Raw genomic sequence first — 18547 nt, 5'->3', positions numbered from 1 at the left:
CACACACTGGCACACGCACAAAGACACAGACACTAAGACACAGACACACACACACACTGACACACGCACTAAGACACAGACACACACACTCACTGCAACATACAGAGCCAGCAGGGTTACGCACGCTTGTAAGCTGCAGTCGGATCAAAGCAGGAAACATGTCTAGACTCTTAATTTAATGCAGTTTTTGAAACGGATTGCAGCTTGCCCTGTTTTTTTTTATCACAATTGCAAAACTCAAAACCACCAGTTATGTTTAAAACTAATAAATCAACTCTTAATAACCTGCAGCCGAAATAGCGAAACAAGAACAAAGTAGGGGGTGTAGACTCCCTAATGCTGGTGATTCCTTCAGTGTATTGCTCGTTGGTTTAGTTTAGTTTTTTTTTAATGCCCATTTCTTCATTAACAAAATCTTTTCCACTGTGGGAGTCTTGCCCATGTAATTAATTTACAAGGGCAGGAGCATCTGGAATGGAATGTGCCTGGAGGGATCCTCAATGGGTTAAATTGTGACTAACAGCATAATTCCATTGAGCTACATAGGTCTCAGATGTGCAGTTTTGAAAGAATGACATGTAACAGCAAACACATTTTCTCATTTTAAGAGAATCTGGTACCAGGTTCTCAGGGTTTCCTGTCTTCCAGGAAGTTTGTTACTGCCTTACCTTCAGCACAGCAGTGTCTTCTGGGTCAAAGGATGGTACCGGCTGAAAGCATGTCAATCAATATGGGGGAAGCAGCTGATAGGTTATTGGCAGGAAAGAAGGGGTGGGGACAATCGCACCCTCCAGTTGAATCAAGGCTTGTAAACAGAGATATATTTAACCTAAATCAGATATCGTGTTTTAAAATGAAAATACATATCTTTCAAAACTTTTGAGACTTGGCTATACTGAACGGCTGTGAATGGCGGAGAAAATGTGCTTATGTTAGAAACGGTTAGAAAAACTACAGTCGGTTGCCGCATTCAATAATATTGAATGACACGCAAACGTGAGTGTGTGTATATACACATCTGTCATTGCTGGAAACAGCCAATATCAAGTCCATTACCACACACAAGGGGTGAATACACCAGTTTCACAGTTTTGCCTAAGGTGTTGCCATTGTGACATCAATCTGACGTTAACATTCACAGTGGTGCAGTGGGCAAACATGGAATGTTTTTCAAACTCCCAGTTCAATGCTGTCACTCCCTGAGCTGAGCAGAAAGTCAGGTGACCCAGGACTCCTCTTTCCCAGCGCACTGTTTCAACCGAAACCTTTTGAACCGAAAGCAAGTGACTCAAGAGCAGTCAAGGGTCAGAGGCTGTCGTTTCGCTCAAGTGGAGCTGGGAGGTGTGAACGCTGATAAAGTGCTGATAAGGAATGTTTCAGTGGGAAAACAAACGCTTCCAAGGAGAGGAACAAGAAGAATCTGGGTTGTAAAGTCGCACGGTTCATTGAGTTCAAACCATTCCTCCTTGCACCTGAGGGAAATGGGGGGTAATGGTGCTGGTAAAGCAAGCGGGTGCCTTTCCAGTAAAACGAGGCTTTTAATTAAATGTTTAGCTATAATAACACTACTAACAGGCTCCAGTCCCTTTTCCATCTGAGACTGTCCTAGTCTTTACAGATCTGCATTGCTTTACAACAGCCTGGCTGTCATTCCTAGATTCTGCCGACGGTCTATCCCCCTTAGATAAGTTTACTACGGTCGTTTTGCAATGTTTCTTTTTCACCTGGTATGCTGTGCATTTAATATGCTTTTAACATGCTTTATTACACTTTGCTGTGCTTTTATTATGGTGAACTTTTGATATGTTCTGCTATTCCAGACTCCGCTTAGCTACAGTTCTCTCAAGACATGTTAACGAAAACCATTTATTAAAAAATAATATATATATATATATATATATATATATATATATATATATATATATATATATCTATATATCTATATCTATATCTATATATCTATATCTATATCTATATATATATATATATATATGTTATTTGATACTGCTAAGCCTGTGGGCCTAATACAAATTGCCCAACATTTACTGTGATGGGAGCAATTTGCCTAGAATTTACCCTTTGGGGAAAATATAGGTCTAGACCTTTTTAGTTTTCCAGTTTGTTTATATCACTTAAAGGGGTGCTTATCAAGGTTTTAAAACTGTTACCTTTTATTAGAGCTGGCATTATCATCACCCGTCCCCCTTTTTCGATCGTTCGGTACCTTCGTTCGTATTTCATACTTCACGTTGGAATGTGCAGATATTTTAAAGGCGATGCTGTAGATAAAAGTTTCTACTGGTACCTGATCAAGTCGTGAGCTGCAGTTCAAGACCATTGAGTTTAGTGCTCCCTTTAAGAGATATGGGATAGAGCAAAACCGGTGACATTAAGTTTAACTGTCTGGCCTCTCTTTCTGTGTACCGAGTCCTCCGTAGGCATTAATTACAGCATAGTCCATTAAATATAATTAATTCAGTTCATTCTAAAGCCACAGTTCATGTACGGCATATGCTGCATGTGTTAGCTGAATATTTCAGTGCTGTGTAATAACTTTAAACAGGATGTTGCATGTAAACGGTCTTCTGTTTTGCTTTCCAGATGAGTTGAATGTAATTGATTTCCACCACAGTGCATTCTGGCTGGGACACGTGAGGGGAACATTAACAGCAGGGATATTGAACAGGTTTGACTGTAATTTGATTTTCTGAGCATAATGCAGTACTGTGCACCCTGGGCTTACATAACGTCAGATCCATACAAGCTACCCAGGCTGAGTATCTGATTACTGGGGTTGAGTTCTCCACAACAGGCAGGGTATGACACCCAGGGGCAGGGTGTGGTGTTGATTGACAGATGTCACCAGGGTATGACACCCAGGGGCGGGGTGTGGTGTTGATTGACAGATCTGCCACCAGGGTATGACACCCAGGGGCGGGGCATGGTGTTGATTGACAGATCTGCTTTCCATTAGAATGGCAAACTAACTAAATCAACACCTTCCTCACCTGGAAAGTCTGGAAAGAACTCCATCTGAATAATCGCTTTGTGCAGTTCTGCCCAGGTGGAAATGAAGTGGAGATCGAATTGAAAGAAAGACGTATTCCACTTCATGCAATCACCGGGGTCTTCAAGGATCCCAGACAAGCTCCGATGGGCTCGAACGCTGTCCTCTCGTTCTTATGCTCGTTTGTACATGCAGGACTGTGTTGCATTTTAACAGGAATGAAATTCAGGAGCCCAAGTTAGTAAAAAGGTTTCACATTTGTCTTTTATTCATTTATGTTGACACGAATGAATACAGTGGTTAAATCCATGTTCCCTTGTCTCTACTCACTAAAACGGGACCTAGGGCAGGGAAATAGAGATCTCTAATACTTTCACATACAGACAGCGGTACACCATTTTTATGTACATTACATAGCTTTAAAAATAACATAAAGGCACACTATCCAAGGTTAACAGCTCCAACATGTTGATGATTTTGTTTTTCAAACGTTTCCCCTTTTATCCAGCCACTCTATAAGTTCACTTCCTGTGTTACAGTTAATTGAACCCTACCTCAGCCTTGCATTCTATGCTGCTAGCAGGAAGCGATGTAGGGTTAGGTGGGGTCTTATTTCCTGTAACTCAGGAAGGAAATAACTGGAAAATAACCTGACGTGAAGAAGTCTGCACCAAAAGACCAACAGCAAAACAGACTCGAAGGAGAGGGAAGAATGTTTCTTTCTGTCTTGGTCAATGCAAAGTGAAATTTGCAATAACACTGTTTCAAGTGTCTTATTTACATTGATCTATACACTGTAAAAAAATAAAGAAAATGAAAGAACCTTCGCTATATAAAAGGTGCATTTGATTTTTGAAAGCAATACATCATTTTTTATTATTACACATTTTGCATATAATTGAATAATCCTCAGGCTCCAGTAATGAACTGTTTTCGTGTTTTTGAGTTTCCAGCAGCCGTGCCAAGTTGTTTCAACTTCCAGGAGAAATGTACCAGCTATGTAAAAAAAACTGATAAACAGCTTGAGTGGACCTGAAATCTTTAGGAGCACGTAGCTTCAAATGTGACTCATTATTATTTCTCTTTGGAACTGCCTTTACCTGGCTGTGAGATTGTCAGGAGAATCCTAAATGCCTGGACTGAACACCCTTCCTCGCTCCATTCACATCATGTTAACCGTATGAGCACTGTTGTCTTAATTCCGGCTAAGAAAGTTGAAAGGTCACACTGTCACATGTTTGAATGGAATGAGGGGTGCTGTTAGCCCCGGCATTTAGGATTCTCCGGACAAGCAGTCAAAGGCAGATTGAGAGAAAAACGATATGAAATCACAATGGAGCAGCAGAACCCACTCAGAATGAGTTCAAACCCGATATAACTGTAAATATACAAAAGCAATTCAAATGACATCTGATACTTAATTACTTTTTACATTTTAAAATCAGGTCACCAAAAAGCAATTGATCTGTATATAGCACTTTTAAAAAATAAAATTCAGTCTGTTAAATCTAGCTGGAGAGTCGGTCTTTGATCTATTATGAATCTTTTTTAATACAGTAGTCTAAGAAAACCCTAAGAGAACACTTTGCCTGAAGAACAGGAACTTCATGCAAAAGAACACCTTCTTGGCACTGATAGTGACTCGTTCACAACGGTTACTGTTTTGTAACCTGATCGTCATCATTGTCAAAACTTAAATCAAAATGGTTTATTCAGTCTTTTCAAAAGCGACTTGTCATCGCGAGAGTGCCTTCAGGCACACCGATTGGTTTATTAAATCTTTCCAGAACCGTCGTCATGTCATGGCCTCGTTTTGCATCCTGATTTCCACGAGTGCACCTCATCGCTAAAAAACGGCATGCAAACAAAACAGCGAAATGCGCCGCTGTTTCTCTTGCTACAAGAAATTGTTCGAGCTCTTGAAAAAAAAACCTGAAGTCGTCGAGCAATCTGGCGTTTCCCGTGCTGGTGAGTTGCTTCACCATTCTGTTAAATAATGTGCATGTCTTGTATTTTGCTGCAGCATTTTCTTGACAGAAACAGTTAGTTTATTAATGGTATTATTATAGTTAACATACACTTGCCGATTGCTTTCCTCTTATTCTGTTAATTTCACATGTTGATGGACGTGCGTCATGACAAGTAATACATTTGTATTTATTGATTCAGATTGTGTCTGGTGGCTAACTTCGTTTTAGAGAACAGTTCAGCTATAAAAACACTTTGCTTGCTTCCTGAGGGGTGTTCTCTTAGCCGGAGACTACTGTATTATTATTATTATTATTATTATTATTATTATTATTATTATTATTATTTTTTTTTTTTTATTACTATTTACAAAAGTTCTTACAAAGTTTACAAAAAAATCTTTAGCAGCTTGAGCTAAATACGCTTTTATTAAAAATAAAAAATATATTTGCATATCTCTATATATTTATAGATGTGTGTAGATTTGTTAAACTGAACGATTCTGTGATTTGTTTCAGCTCCAGTGCACAGTCTTTACTAAGGGAGAAAGATGGGACGGAACGTCTTGTTTACAGGACTGGGGGGTGAAGGAGCAGTTCACTTATCGTTCCCACCTCATTTTCTTCTTGGGACGACCCGCACAAGCTGCCGAGTGCCAAAATGACAGTTTCTGGAAGTCCTGATTGAAATCAGAGGAGAAAGGCTTGTGCATTCAAACCCCCTTCAACACCTTAAACTATATAACCAAAGACAATACATTTTCACTGGGCTTTAATACTGTAATTCAATACCATGTGTGTGTGTGTGAAGGCAAGCGCAGCACAGCCACTTTCAACCTGTGTCCACATTGCTCCCTGTTTAAAAACCACAGGCACCCTTGGTTGCTGGTATTTACAGATACAATGATTTCAATGCGCTGCCAAATGTCTTTTAGCTTTTTAGTTTTTTTTACTGCGCTGTGAGTTTTGGACTAGCTGTCAATAGCCAAGGCAATGTAAGATTACCAATAGCTTGTGGAAGTGAATACCAAACTCCAACTTGAGTAAAAAAAAGTTATCTTGTGTGGTATAAACTGTGCAATCTGCACTGGAGCTGCTTTGTGGGGAGCTTGTCCCTCGTTCTCCCATAGCGGCAGGTAGACATCTCCCCCCCCCCCCCCCCCCCGTCCACTAGCACTTGCTGTGGAGGTTGCTGGACACAGGGCTGTCCAAACTGTCCGAAGGGTCACTCATTGCTGGAGTCTTGGTCTTGAACATGCAGGAAATGTGAAAAGCCTATGCAAGCAGAGGAGGGGAAACCAGGTTTTAAAAATAGTTTCAAACTTTCTTCAAAGATATTTTTTATAACATAAGTATCTTTATGAATGAGAGAAGGTCATTCGGCCCATCTATGCTAACTGATTGACCTCAAACCTTTGTCAAGTTATGTTTTAAAGGATCCAAGTGATTCAGCATCAACAACATAATTAGGTAACCCATTCCATCCCCTCACCACTCTCTGTGTGAAGAAGAGTCTCCTTCAGCAACATGACTAGGTAACCCATTCCATCCCCTCACCACTCTCTGTGTGAAGAAGAGTCTCCTTCAGCAACATGACTAGGTAACCCATTCCATCCCCTCCCCACTCTCTGTGTGAAGAAGAGTCTCCTTCCCTCTGTCCTGAGTCTATCTCCACTTAATGGTTCTGTGCACAAAATACTGGAATGAAATCTGGCATCTTGATTGGCTGAGACTAGCTTCATGATTACACTTCAAGTGTGGTCAAATGGGACCCTAATGCTTGCAGCACAGATTGTGGATCGACAGTGTAATCTGGAAATGAAGGGAACTGATTCAGTGAACCATCTTCCCATCATCTCAGTGCTGAGTTACTGGATTTAATTAAAACATTTTTTTTAAAAAAACCAGAGCCTCAAGTTTAACAAGTATGGGTACTTGCCTTTAAATAAAGTTCACTATGGTGCAAGTTGCTTTTGTTGTCTACAATGCTTTCCACATGCCTTATAATATGTATATTTCACACTAAACTTGAACCGTGAAAAAAGGTGGTTTTCTAAATGTTGCAATTTTAAGCCTGGCATGTGATTTGAAGACATGACATAGTGTGTGTGTGTTTTTTCATTTACTTGCTTAGTCATTGATGGCTCAACTGCAAAACCAGAGTTACACCATCTTGGTTTGAGTAAAAACATGACTAACTGTATGTGTGTAAAAAGTACCTAAGATCAAGGGTAAGAATGACGTACACACTGTCATGAAACACTGTCATGAGGATGAGATACAGATACACAGGACCGCCACAAATAACGGACATTGCGTTGCCATTTACTTAGACCCTTTACTTACTAAATATCTCGGTCTCCCTGAAAAGATAATCATATGCAAACTATTTGCAGCACGATTTGGGCTTCACCATTGACAGACTGTTCATTAAAATCTCTTGCATATTTTTAAAGAGGAGCTGATTTTCTATTTAGGGTTACCAAGACAGTTAATGAGCAGAGTGAAGTTATCCAGCTACAAACTCCCCGTCCCCATCTGTGCTGCTTTCCTAGAACAAGAAGAACATTTTGGGGGACCATTCTACCTGTGAGATGTCTCGCTCATTAAAATGTTTCGCATATTTTGTAAAGAGGAGACGGTTTTCTATTCAGAGATAGCCGGGTATTTAGTAAGTAAGGGGTCTGAGTGAGGAAACACGGGCAACGCAATCCCCAGCCCTAGACTTGCTGGAAATCATTGGCTGTTTCAATAATTTGTGCCGGTACTGTGCATATGAATGTGTCAGTCTAGCTCTGTACCGGCTCTTTGGATGTGATATGATAACAGACAATGTGATTGGATTGGGTATAATGCAAAGCCATTCATTATATTATGTATAGGCAGAATGAGGGTAATGGTTGATGGAATAAAAATCAAGCTGCACTGTGTGTGTGTGTGTGTGTGTGTGCGTGCGTGCATGCGTGCGCGTGTGTGTGTGTGTGTGTGTGTGTGCGTGCGTGCGTGCGTGCGTGCGCGTGTGTATGTGTGTGTGTGTGTGCAGCATACACACAAATAAAGACTGATATAATAAGAACACGATCTGCTGTTATTAGAGCCTAATAGGATACAATAATACTAATTAGAATTTAAACAGTGGTACGGGATCATTTCAGAGTTCAGCTGTGATTCTCTCTGCCTCGGACCAGTGAAACGCATTTCCTGTGATCCTGTCTTGAGACTGGAGGCAGACAGCCCTCCACATGACACAGTCAAGCACATAGCTACTCACCAGACTCCGAGTGCACTGCCCAGTCAGAGCTTCCTTCCCCTTTCTTTAACTGGTTCCAGAGTGACTGTGATTGCATCCCTGGAGGAACTGGACTGAAGCTAATCTTCCAATCTACACCCTTCACTGGTCACCAACAACAAGTGGAAACTCTTTGGACAGAGTGTGCTGTTTCTCAACTGCCCCGCCTCTGACCCAGTGCTAACATCTGAGGTGAAACCTTTGGCAAGAGCTGTACTACATTAAACGCCTGCTGATACTCACCACCCAGTAAGCGACTAGCGCCCCCTGCAGGTATCCCACCAGCACGTCAGAGGGGTGGTGCCTGTAGTCTGAGATCCGGGTCAGTCCGGTGTACAGGGCCAGCATCAACAGCAGGAACTGGACCAGCGGTCTCAGCAGACGAGCACCACGCCATGTGAACCGGGCCTGCAGATAGAACTGGACACAGAGGCGCACATCGATTACACTGCAGAGCCAGCGACCACACTGCCCCGCACAGCTTCCAGATACAGCTATGGACAAAAGCTTAGCCTCACCCTAGTATTTAAAATTGAGACATCATTTTGATAAAAAAAAGATCTTTTATTTCACAGCATGTAATCAAAGAAACTACAAAACATTATTGCAAAAGTCTACCGGAAGCCATAATAGCAGTACAGTATGTCATGTTAGATTTCGAAATGTTTTTGAAAGTATATGGAAAACTACAAAGTGGTATGTAATTCAATATGTTAACGTGACATTACTCAGCAGGTTTAGGAAGCAAAATGATTTAATTCGACAGGCTGATTGAAAACATTTGGGCAGAGCTGTACGTGGCACCAAAACATTGTTGGGACGGTGGGCCTGAGTTTCAGTATCGGTAGTTTTATACAGTATACTAGTTAGGGTTCATTTCAGTCTTCTGCATTAAATGCGACTGTATCTTGCTTTGTGGGAAGTCTTCCTTAATGAAATAGGGGGAGATTATCTATTTAAGGATAACAAGGAGTTTGATAAAAAAAAAGGGTCTGGTTTGGGTTAAATGGGCAATGAATGCCCCATTCACGTAATTTTAAAGAAAACAAAAAAAATATATTATATATTAGGCTTTTGTGAGAATTCTAGCTTGTATTTGAAGATACGGGAAAAACAAAATATTTAGTAAGCAAGCGGTCTAATTGTGGTAAGAAGGGCAACAAATGCCCCCTAGCACCAAAAAACAGCAGAGGTGTCTAGATCTGTTAGTGTGTGGCAGTGTTAAACCCCTCTGACAGCAGTACTTATAGTACTGCAGGAACTTGTTGATCCATTACTGTCACGCACAGCCCTTTGGTTTCAGGTGGGGCGTACTGTATCAAGCGCCTGCATCTTCAATGACCCCCTGACTCTTTGATTGTGTTCCCTGCTGTGGGCTGCATTGTGTTTCCATGTGACAGCCTTGTCCGCTCTCCTTGTTCCTGTGCTGAGGAGCGAACCCGAGGGAGGCCGTGTGCTAATCCAGCTTTAATAGCTGCCAAAGCACACAACGATCCAGTGCCAACGACATGTGACCTGGATTCACCAAGCAGGACGCAGTGATCATTAACTTTCAACTTGCTCTGCATGGTTCCAGCAGGCTGGAGGATGACCAAGTCATCTCAATAGGCGATACTGTATATGTGACTACTCTGTTTCACAATGAGAGCGGGAATGCACTGATCAAACTTGCTGTAACCGCAGCATTTATTGTGTTAGAATATACATGCTGTAGTAAATTCTAAGTTTGACTGTTGTGGGCACCCCTTACATTTTTTTTACTTGTAATAGCTGCATGCCAGAAAACTAAAGTTCTGTAGAAATGTTGCCTAGAAATGTCTCTCAGAAATGTATTTTTTCAGTGTTTTCGGGGAGCCAGTTTCCTCTGTTCATTAAAAGACATTTTGGAAAACAGATGCATTCCCTGAATGCTCTTCAGTATCAATAACAAGCACATGAGAAACGATCCGAACGCGAGGAGTGCCGTTCGGCCCTGTGCGTCCGGTTCCTAGTAGATGATTGATCTCAAAACTCTGTCAAGTTGGGTCACTACAGTGTAATATAGTGAGGGGCAATGGTAGCACAAGGGTCATGCAATGGGAGAAGGCTGCCATTTGGTAGAATGTGCATCTCAGTCCATTGCCATGGCTGATAACACCGTGTTCTGCAGATGTCTTTGCTGAGGTCTCTTCAGCAATACTGTTATACCAATCCCAAGTGTGTTGTGTGGTTCACCTCCCTTTTTCTCTACCCCTCCTCTCTGTACTCGAGTCCCCATTCGCTGTCTGCAAGAGCATTCCTTGGCTATGTCATTTCTTCTTTTTGAAAACAGCAGCCGCGGTTCTGTCTCGAATCCCCTCAAACCGGCCTCTCTCGTACACAATACTCCACAGAAAGTGCTCAGAGATTCTCAAAAGGGCCTGGCTGTGTTTCCCAGTGGGGCTGTACCTCCCCCCTCTCCCATCACCCCGAGGCTTATGCTGTGGATTTGTCTACAACAAAGATCTGTTTGTCAAGGGGCTGGAATAGAAGTACAGAAAGCATCGCTCTATTGGGATGCTAACAAATGCCTTTTGGGACAGTTTCTATTACATTTTGTCCAAGTTTCCTTTTCTCTTTCTATTCTATTCTATTGATTCTGTCAAAGCTACATTCTTATGCAGAAGAATTTGCCAACTTTCCAAGTCTCACAACCTAACCCTACTGAAATGTTTCCAAATCCCCTTGTTTTAATCTCCTTAGTTTTACTATTCAAATATGGTTGGAATCTGATGTATCTGAAAAGCAATTGAGAGAAGCTGCCCTTTCACTTCAGGAATAAACACCAATGCCTGCAGTGTTAAACCCTAAAATAGCTGTTAGAAAATATCTACAGCTGTGGGCAAAAGGTGTGGCATCACCTAGAATTTTAGGATTCAGACATAATTTAAAAATATAAATATATGAACAGAATTTAGATCTTTTATTTAACTTCATGTCATCCAAGAAATTATATCACATAAGTCTACTACAGGAAGAATAATATTTCACGTTAGATTTCCTTATGGTCAGCCTCTCCACTTATCTGTGGGCTAATTTATGGGCACCTCGAAGCCAAAGAACCTAGTTTAAAATCTGTATAATGTAGCAGTGTTGACTCGTCTGTGTTTTAATAAATAATCTATCGCGTGCGTTTCCTCACTGAATTACAGTTCCAGTGGGGAAGTTTCACTGTAGAGAGTCACTTACCACTAGGTACAGCATGGTGTACATCGCAAAGGAAGCATGGCCCGAGTAGAAGGATTTCCTGGAAGGGAGAAGAATAGCGAAACTTTAACAGCTGCTGTCCAATGTCCCTGATTACAGAACCCAAAGGGTGGAGAATGCACAGGATTGGGAAGAACACTTCTATTTAGTCTCCTGAAGGCTGAAACTTTGTTAGGTAACCTGGCTTTAGCACTGGGTCTATGGGGGAAATGGCATAACTCTTAGATGTGAAGTACCATAGGCTACATTCTCAACAACTGTTGACACCCAGAATGGAATGTTCTTTTTCTAGAATTGTGATGTCACTAGCGGCATCACACTATAGTTTTCAAGGCGTGTACCAAGCGTGGTAGGCTAGTGGCAACTGGGTACGCTTAACATAGTTCCGTGGGTCAAAATGTGTCAAATTCAAGGGACAACATGTATGGGGGGAGTTCTCACCTTGCCTCCTTTATGAGAGAGACATTTCCCTGGCAGTGGTCCTCTGTAATGTAGAGCCCTGCAGAACAGTTGAGGCTGGCGTAGTCAGGGTTACACACAGACAGGAAGTTGGGCCTCAGTCGTCCGGTAGAGAGCTTGGCCATGTTAGTGAGAGACTGTCCCACAGTGCAACCAAACAGGAAGCTGCCGATCTCCTTGTAGAGCGTTGACACGTACAGGTTTGACACAAAGGCTCGAGACTCCACCTTCAGGAAGCGCACGCGGTAAAACTCTCCCAGCAGAATCTGCAATGAAAATGCCGTGCTGTTTGATCAGCTGTTCCTTTGTCTTGTGCTGAGTGCTCAAATCAACAGAAGCATTTTTAAGAAGACAGGAACACCACGCCTCAGAACGAAAAAAAAACCCATCAATTAAAGAAGAAAAGACTTTATTGAGAAGTCATAAACCCAATATAAATGTGTAAACCTCTATTAACTTTGTAAGCATTGTTTATTCATGACTCATAGTTAAAACAGCCAAACGTTTTGTATCACCCTATTACTTAAGGCAACATTAAGTCAAAGAAACATTTGTCATAATTTCTGGTTCTCTTAAAGGGGAACTGTAATGCTAATGAATATATAACTATTCCAATAGAAAACATGTTAACTAACACTTTTGACGTATTTTCAGCTTCTCCTTGAGCAGTATATCGTATAAAACAAATGAACATTGAATGTACTGGAGCTCTCTTCCGTCGTGCTTCGTGTGACGTCCTGTCGTTGACTCGCTCTATCGTCACACACAGTATTCTATTAAGCGCATGTCTCGTTTCTAGATTATGTAACCATTGTTTTGTTATGGCCGTCCTTTGTTGGTTTAAAGGCTTAGGCACACAAAATACTTTTTGTTACTGTTTTTCCTTGTGTTTTTTTTGCACCCGAACGCTTTGCATTGTGACATCATTCACCCTGCCGGCGTTGGTGCGGGGGGCCGTCAACGATATGATGGAACAGCGGCGCCAGAAAGGATCCAATGCATTTCCAGCTGACCCAGAAAGCTGACAAAAAAAACTTAAATACTGGCCAAACGCTTGACTTTTTAACAAAATCTGCGCAGCGAGATGCATTCGTTATGTATACAGAGCATTTGGAGAGCCTTGTTATTTTGAGTACAGTTCCCCTTTAAGCTGAGGGTAACACAAAGCCACTTAGTGGTTTAGAACTTGGTTTCAGACCACTGCATTATTATTATTATTATTATTATTATTATTATTATTATTATTATTATTATTATTATTATTTAGTCATCTAGCAGAAGCTTTTATCCAAAGCGACTTACAGAGACTTGTGATTGAGCTATGCATCACAACTGCTGCTGCAGTCACTTGCAATAGGACCTTGGTTTTACGTTTCACCCGAAGGACGGAGCACAAGGAGGTTAAGTGACTTGCTCAGGGCCACACACAGTGAGTCGGTGGCTGAGCTGGAGATTGAACCTGGAGCCTCCTGCTAACAAGCCCCTTACTCTAACCACTGGACTACCAAGTCTCAGATATGGCACACCACATTCATACATTTTCATTATTTCTTTCAGTCTTTGTGATTGATCTTTGCAGCACTAACTTGTTGTAGCGCTAACTATATTTCTGCAAGTGGCTGTCAAAACCTTGACCCGTAATAAAAGTGCAAGGTTAATAAAAGCTAACTTTGCTGGCTTGAGAGCAGTACAATTCCCTGAAGTTTCACCACTTTGCATTGCTTGTGGCAGCGTGAAAACACTGCATAGTGTTAATTCATGAGCGGCAGATAGCTTTATTGCTCAGCCTTCGATAAAAGGGTAAATAAACGTCAACTAGAAGGCCTTTTGTGTTCTGTGTCCACTGCAGAACAAAGAAATAATTCATTCGTTTTATCTACTGTTTAGCCTTTAGATTAATTATTTCCACTCCCTGTTTAATGCCAAACTAAAGTGCGCTCATACAGAGATCGCAGAGTGAGATGAAACTTTAGAAAATGCAAACGACTCCCTTGGACAGGAGTGTGGGGGTTTGCACAGAAGGAATCATTAAACCTCCCGGGATTCTTTAATAACATTTAAAGCGGAAACGTTTTATGCTGAAGTTTGTTCAGTTTTTTTCTTGTGTGTTGTCAGTAAAAAGGTTTTATCAACATGTTCCTTTGAATGGCGAGGCCTCAATCAAACCACAAGCTATCCTTTGAGCTGAAGTTTAAAGTGCTTGTAGCTAACCAGCAGTTCAGCACATTTGCTCTGCCCTGCACGTCCATTCGTTTTAAACTCAAACATGTATTTTCATTGTAAAACTTCATATCTGGTACTACACTAGGCGAAAGAAAATCTCTGTTTGCAAGCCATGCTTTTTGACTGCACTTCCTGTGTCATTTTCACCTGGAGGGAAGCCCTTTCAGTGGCTTCTTTCCTGTCATTAACCAATCAGCTGCTTCCCTCATTGACTGATGCTTTCAGCCAGTGACACGCCCCCGAAGACACAGGGCAAGAAGAAGACTGAGTTCAACGCCTGTTTTGATTTGTAACAAACACGTTTGCTATTGATTGCGTTCCTTTACAAACTGCACATGTGAGACCTATCTACTGTAGCTCATGGAAAGTGCAACATGGGGAAGATTGGGGGGGGGGGGGTATTTCTGGTAACTACAATTACTTTAATCACCTGCAGAGCCTCATTGAAGCAGAGGGGATATATTTCTACCTCTCTGGACTGTGTTGAAGGCATCTTCTCTCCAGGTATTTAAAGGAGATTGATGGCCACTCATCACTCTGTTGGTCTAGTCTTGCATGGTACCTGCCAGGGATAACTGAGCCACAAGACTGAGTCACACAATTACAATGTCCACTGTTGGGTGCTACCTCTGGGATCAGTTTCCCAAACGTCCCAACATTGATCACAATCGATGAAAACAGGGGCGGAACACCCGAATGATAGATCGCTGGCCACAGCCCCGTTCTTTATCATTTATTATTTGAAAAGAAACCTGAGCAATGCTGCTTTGATTTTGAACTCTGTTCTTTTTCAATAAAGAATGGGAATGGGATACCGCGGTCTAGCACCACAAGATGAACCGCAAACGCCATTGCGAGTCTAACACAGCGCTGTTTCGTAATCTACAAACCAGCTGCAGTTTCACACCCCTCTATAAACAGGGCTCTTCAGTGTCAGTGTTTATTTTAAAGTATGTGCTATGAGCTGGGTTGGGTTCGTTGTCAGGTTTCGCCACTTAATGCGATAAGACAGGAAATCAGTTGGATGGAACACACAGATTTATCTTTCAGGTAGAATGTAGATGAACTGCAGTATTACATGTAAAATACTTCTCCGTCCACTGTAACAAAGAGCACCTGTAGAACTCCTCTGTTTGTATCCTGGGACACTATCACCCTTCATTCAAATGTGCTTTATTTTGCTCTTATCTGCCCCCTATTTTACTGCATTTAATCCTGTACTTCAGAATACTGTAATCTGCCAAGTGTTTAACCTGTAGTACTTTGTATTTAATCACATCCTGATGTAACTATCACTATTTAATCATATCCTGATGTAACTATCACTATTATCTGCTGTATTATTGAATTGTGGTTTGTCACACTTGAACAAAAATTATTGTATTTCTTGCTTTTATTGTATTACTTGTATTGTAACACTTGAATGTATTTTGTATTTGCTTGCGATTGTAAGTCGCCCTGGATAAGGGTGTCTGCTAAGAAATAAATAATAATAATAATAATAATAATAATAATAATAATAATAATAATAATAATAATAATAATAATAATAGTTTACCACCGTTTTCCACTAAACTATGCATTTAAGATAGTTAACCATGGTGTGCCAAGCTTTTTAATATGCTTCACTATACCTCTCTGGTCTTTAATACTTTATTGCTGTGGTTTTACTGTGGGAAACTTTTATAAGGGGAGCCCCTCCTTATTGGCACACATGTCCTATAAGTCCTTCTGACTGGCATTAGATTATTATTATTATTATTTATTTCTAAGCAGACACCCTTATCCAGGGCGACTTACAACTGTTATAAGATATCACATTACTTTTACATACAATTACATTATTTTGTACACATTATTTTTACATACAATTACCCATTTATGCAGTTGGGTTTTTACTGGAGCAATCTAGGTAAAGTACCTTGCTCAAGGGTACAGCAGTAGTGTCCCCCACCTGGGATTGAACCCACGACCCTCCGGTCAAGAGTCCAGAGCCCTAACCACTACTCCACACTAGATCCGCACCCAGCTTGTCTGTTTACTGTCTGAGACGTCAGGCTGCTTTTTTAAGTCATAAACCATGATTCTTATTGCCTGTGTTAACTGCCAGCCTGTTGCATAATGAAGAGGTTTGAATGATGTTTCAATGCAGGACCCCACTGGGCTCAATGTAAAGCAGACCCCTTTCTGTGCTGCGTGTTTAAAGCTGTACTCACCGAGATCACAGTGATTGCAATGCCGCCGGCTATCAGCACCCCATCGCTGATGGATTCCGATTCCAGGTAGGGGTATGAGATGCTTGGGTCGTTGCAGAAAAACCCCCGCTTGTATGGGAGCACTGCGCCGAACTCGCAGGCAAAGAAAGGGAGGGACGCTGAAACACAAACACCACACAGGGTTAAGAATGCAGCTGCTTGAAACAGATTTGCATGTAGAAAAATTGAAAAAATAGTTTGGCTGATCAATTGTTGTGATATTGATTTTTTTTTTTTTGCATTGATTATTTATCAATTTATGAATTGCTCATTTAGCAGACGCTTTTATCCAAAGCGACTTACATAGACTAGGGCAGTGGTACTCAACTCTGGCCATCGAAATATATTCCAGTCCTGGTCTTTATTACAACCAGGTCCTAAATGGCCTCTTAGCAGCTTCAATTAACTATATTAGAACTTGCTTGGAGTAAAAACCTGGACTGGATTACTGGAGTTGAGTAGCACTGGACTAGGGGGTGAACTATGCCTCATCAACAACTGCTGCTGCAGAGTCACTTCCAATAGGACCTCGCTTGTTTTACGTCTCATCCGATGGACGGAGCACAAGGAGTACCAAACGAGCAAGATGGGCTGAATGGCCTCCTCTCGTTTGTAAACTTTCTTATGTTCTTCTTATGTTCTTATGAGTCAGTGGCTGAGCTGGGATTAAACTGGGAACCTCCTGCTTATCAAGCTCTTTTCTTTAATCACTGGACCACCAAGCCCCCAAATATTTATCGTAGTGGCATATTCATTATTATACAGCCAGTGTTTAAAAACCTAGTGTGGTTTTTTTTAGTGTTTTTTATTTATTTTATTTTATGTATCAAACTGTTTGAAATTGTTATTATTATTTTTGTTTCTTAGCAGACACCCTTATCCAGGGCGACTTACAATTGTTACAAGATATCACATTATTTTTACATACAATTCCCCATTTATACAGTTGGGTTTTTACTGGAGCAATCTAGGTAAAGTACCTTGCTCAAGGGTACAGCAGCAGTGTCCCCACCGGGATTTGAACCCACGACCCTCCGGTCAGGAGTCCAGAGCCCTAACCACTACTCCACACTGCTGCCCTATTGTTGCCAAGCAGATTGCAAAGCTTGATCTAATGAAAGTAATTCTCAGAATCCAGCTGCTCTATTTAGGTTTAAAATACTTTCTCTGCCATATAGTGTATTTCTAATATAAACAGAATGCTCTGTGACCGTACACAGAGAGCTGTGTTTACTTCACACTTGAGGATGGCTGTAAACAACCCCACTCTCTTCCATCATAAATTACCCTCATTCGTGGAAAAACCACAATATTCCACAAACGTTCTGCTATATTGGTTACAAATAAACTAATTTTGAACTCTGCTTCACAGACATCACCATTTGGGATCTTATAAAATAAACCCAAGCGAAACCATTTGCAGATCAATGGCGTTCCGAAAGCTTGGGAATAAAATCCAGCGCAGTACAGTGATATGGTCTGTCTAGTACTGATATGGTACTCCGATGGATTACCAGCAGTGTGTACTGATCACTGAACACTGCCATCCCATTGGAGGGTCAACGTTACATCACTGTGGCGCCATTGTATCAATGGCGGCCGTATCCCCTTGTGCAGCTACAGAGCCCTCTGCTGCAGTGAGTGAGTGCGTCACCTCTTATTAGCAACACAATCACTTTGACACAGGAAAAGGGGGGGGGGGGTCAGTGCTAATGCTGCTAATGCTTTACAAGCCCTCCAGTGGCCTGCCAGTGTGGTAATGTCACGTGAGCAGCTTGTACAGCAAGCCCTTTTTCCATTCAACTACATGTCTGTTTATTTTTCTGTTATCGGCGTGCAGTCAGAAAGATAAGACCCTGCTGTGAAGATCTGCTACAGGCCCCTGATTGCTGGAATAGTCAACACCTGATAGATCGGGTTAGCTTTTAAAAGTAGGATGGAGGTCGTGCAGTTGTGCAAGACTGATGTTGCATTGAATGGCACGCAGGTGACTGCCTTCAAAGCGCTACTGAGGTCTGAGTCAAATTCTAACTTTTTTAAGGTTAAAGGACCTAAAATAGTCCATTATGAAGTCCATTATATTCCTATGCAAACATGTTTTTTAAACTGATCAATAAGGCTT

General features: G+C 41.4%; 1 protein-coding gene across 1 annotated transcript in view; it reads right to left on the bottom strand.

Moving 5' to 3' along the window:
- Positions 1 to 3245: 3245 nt before the first annotated feature.
- Positions 3246 to 18547, bottom strand: part of LOC131706621 (phospholipid phosphatase 3-like) — a 31366-nt gene continuing 16064 nt past the window's right edge. Inside the window, exons 2-6 of the mRNA XM_059008049.1 lie at positions 16387 to 16544; positions 11930 to 12213; positions 11471 to 11528; positions 8507 to 8683; positions 3246 to 6249 (exon numbers count right to left, since the gene is read on the bottom strand). Coding sequence (XP_058864032.1) covers positions 6145 to 6249; positions 8507 to 8683; positions 11471 to 11528; positions 11930 to 12213; positions 16387 to 16544 — 782 coding nt within the window. The 3' untranslated portion in view covers positions 3246 to 6144. The remainder of the gene's footprint in view (positions 6250 to 8506; positions 8684 to 11470; positions 11529 to 11929; positions 12214 to 16386; positions 16545 to 18547) is intronic.

The sequence above is a fragment of the Acipenser ruthenus genome, chromosome 36, assembly GCF_902713425.1.
Source record: "Acipenser ruthenus chromosome 36, fAciRut3.2 maternal haplotype, whole genome shotgun sequence".
Taxonomy (NCBI): Eukaryota; Metazoa; Chordata; class Actinopteri; order Acipenseriformes; family Acipenseridae; genus Acipenser; species Acipenser ruthenus.
The sequence above is the reverse complement of the archived record's forward strand: the minus strand, read 5'-3'. Positions and strand labels throughout refer to the sequence as shown.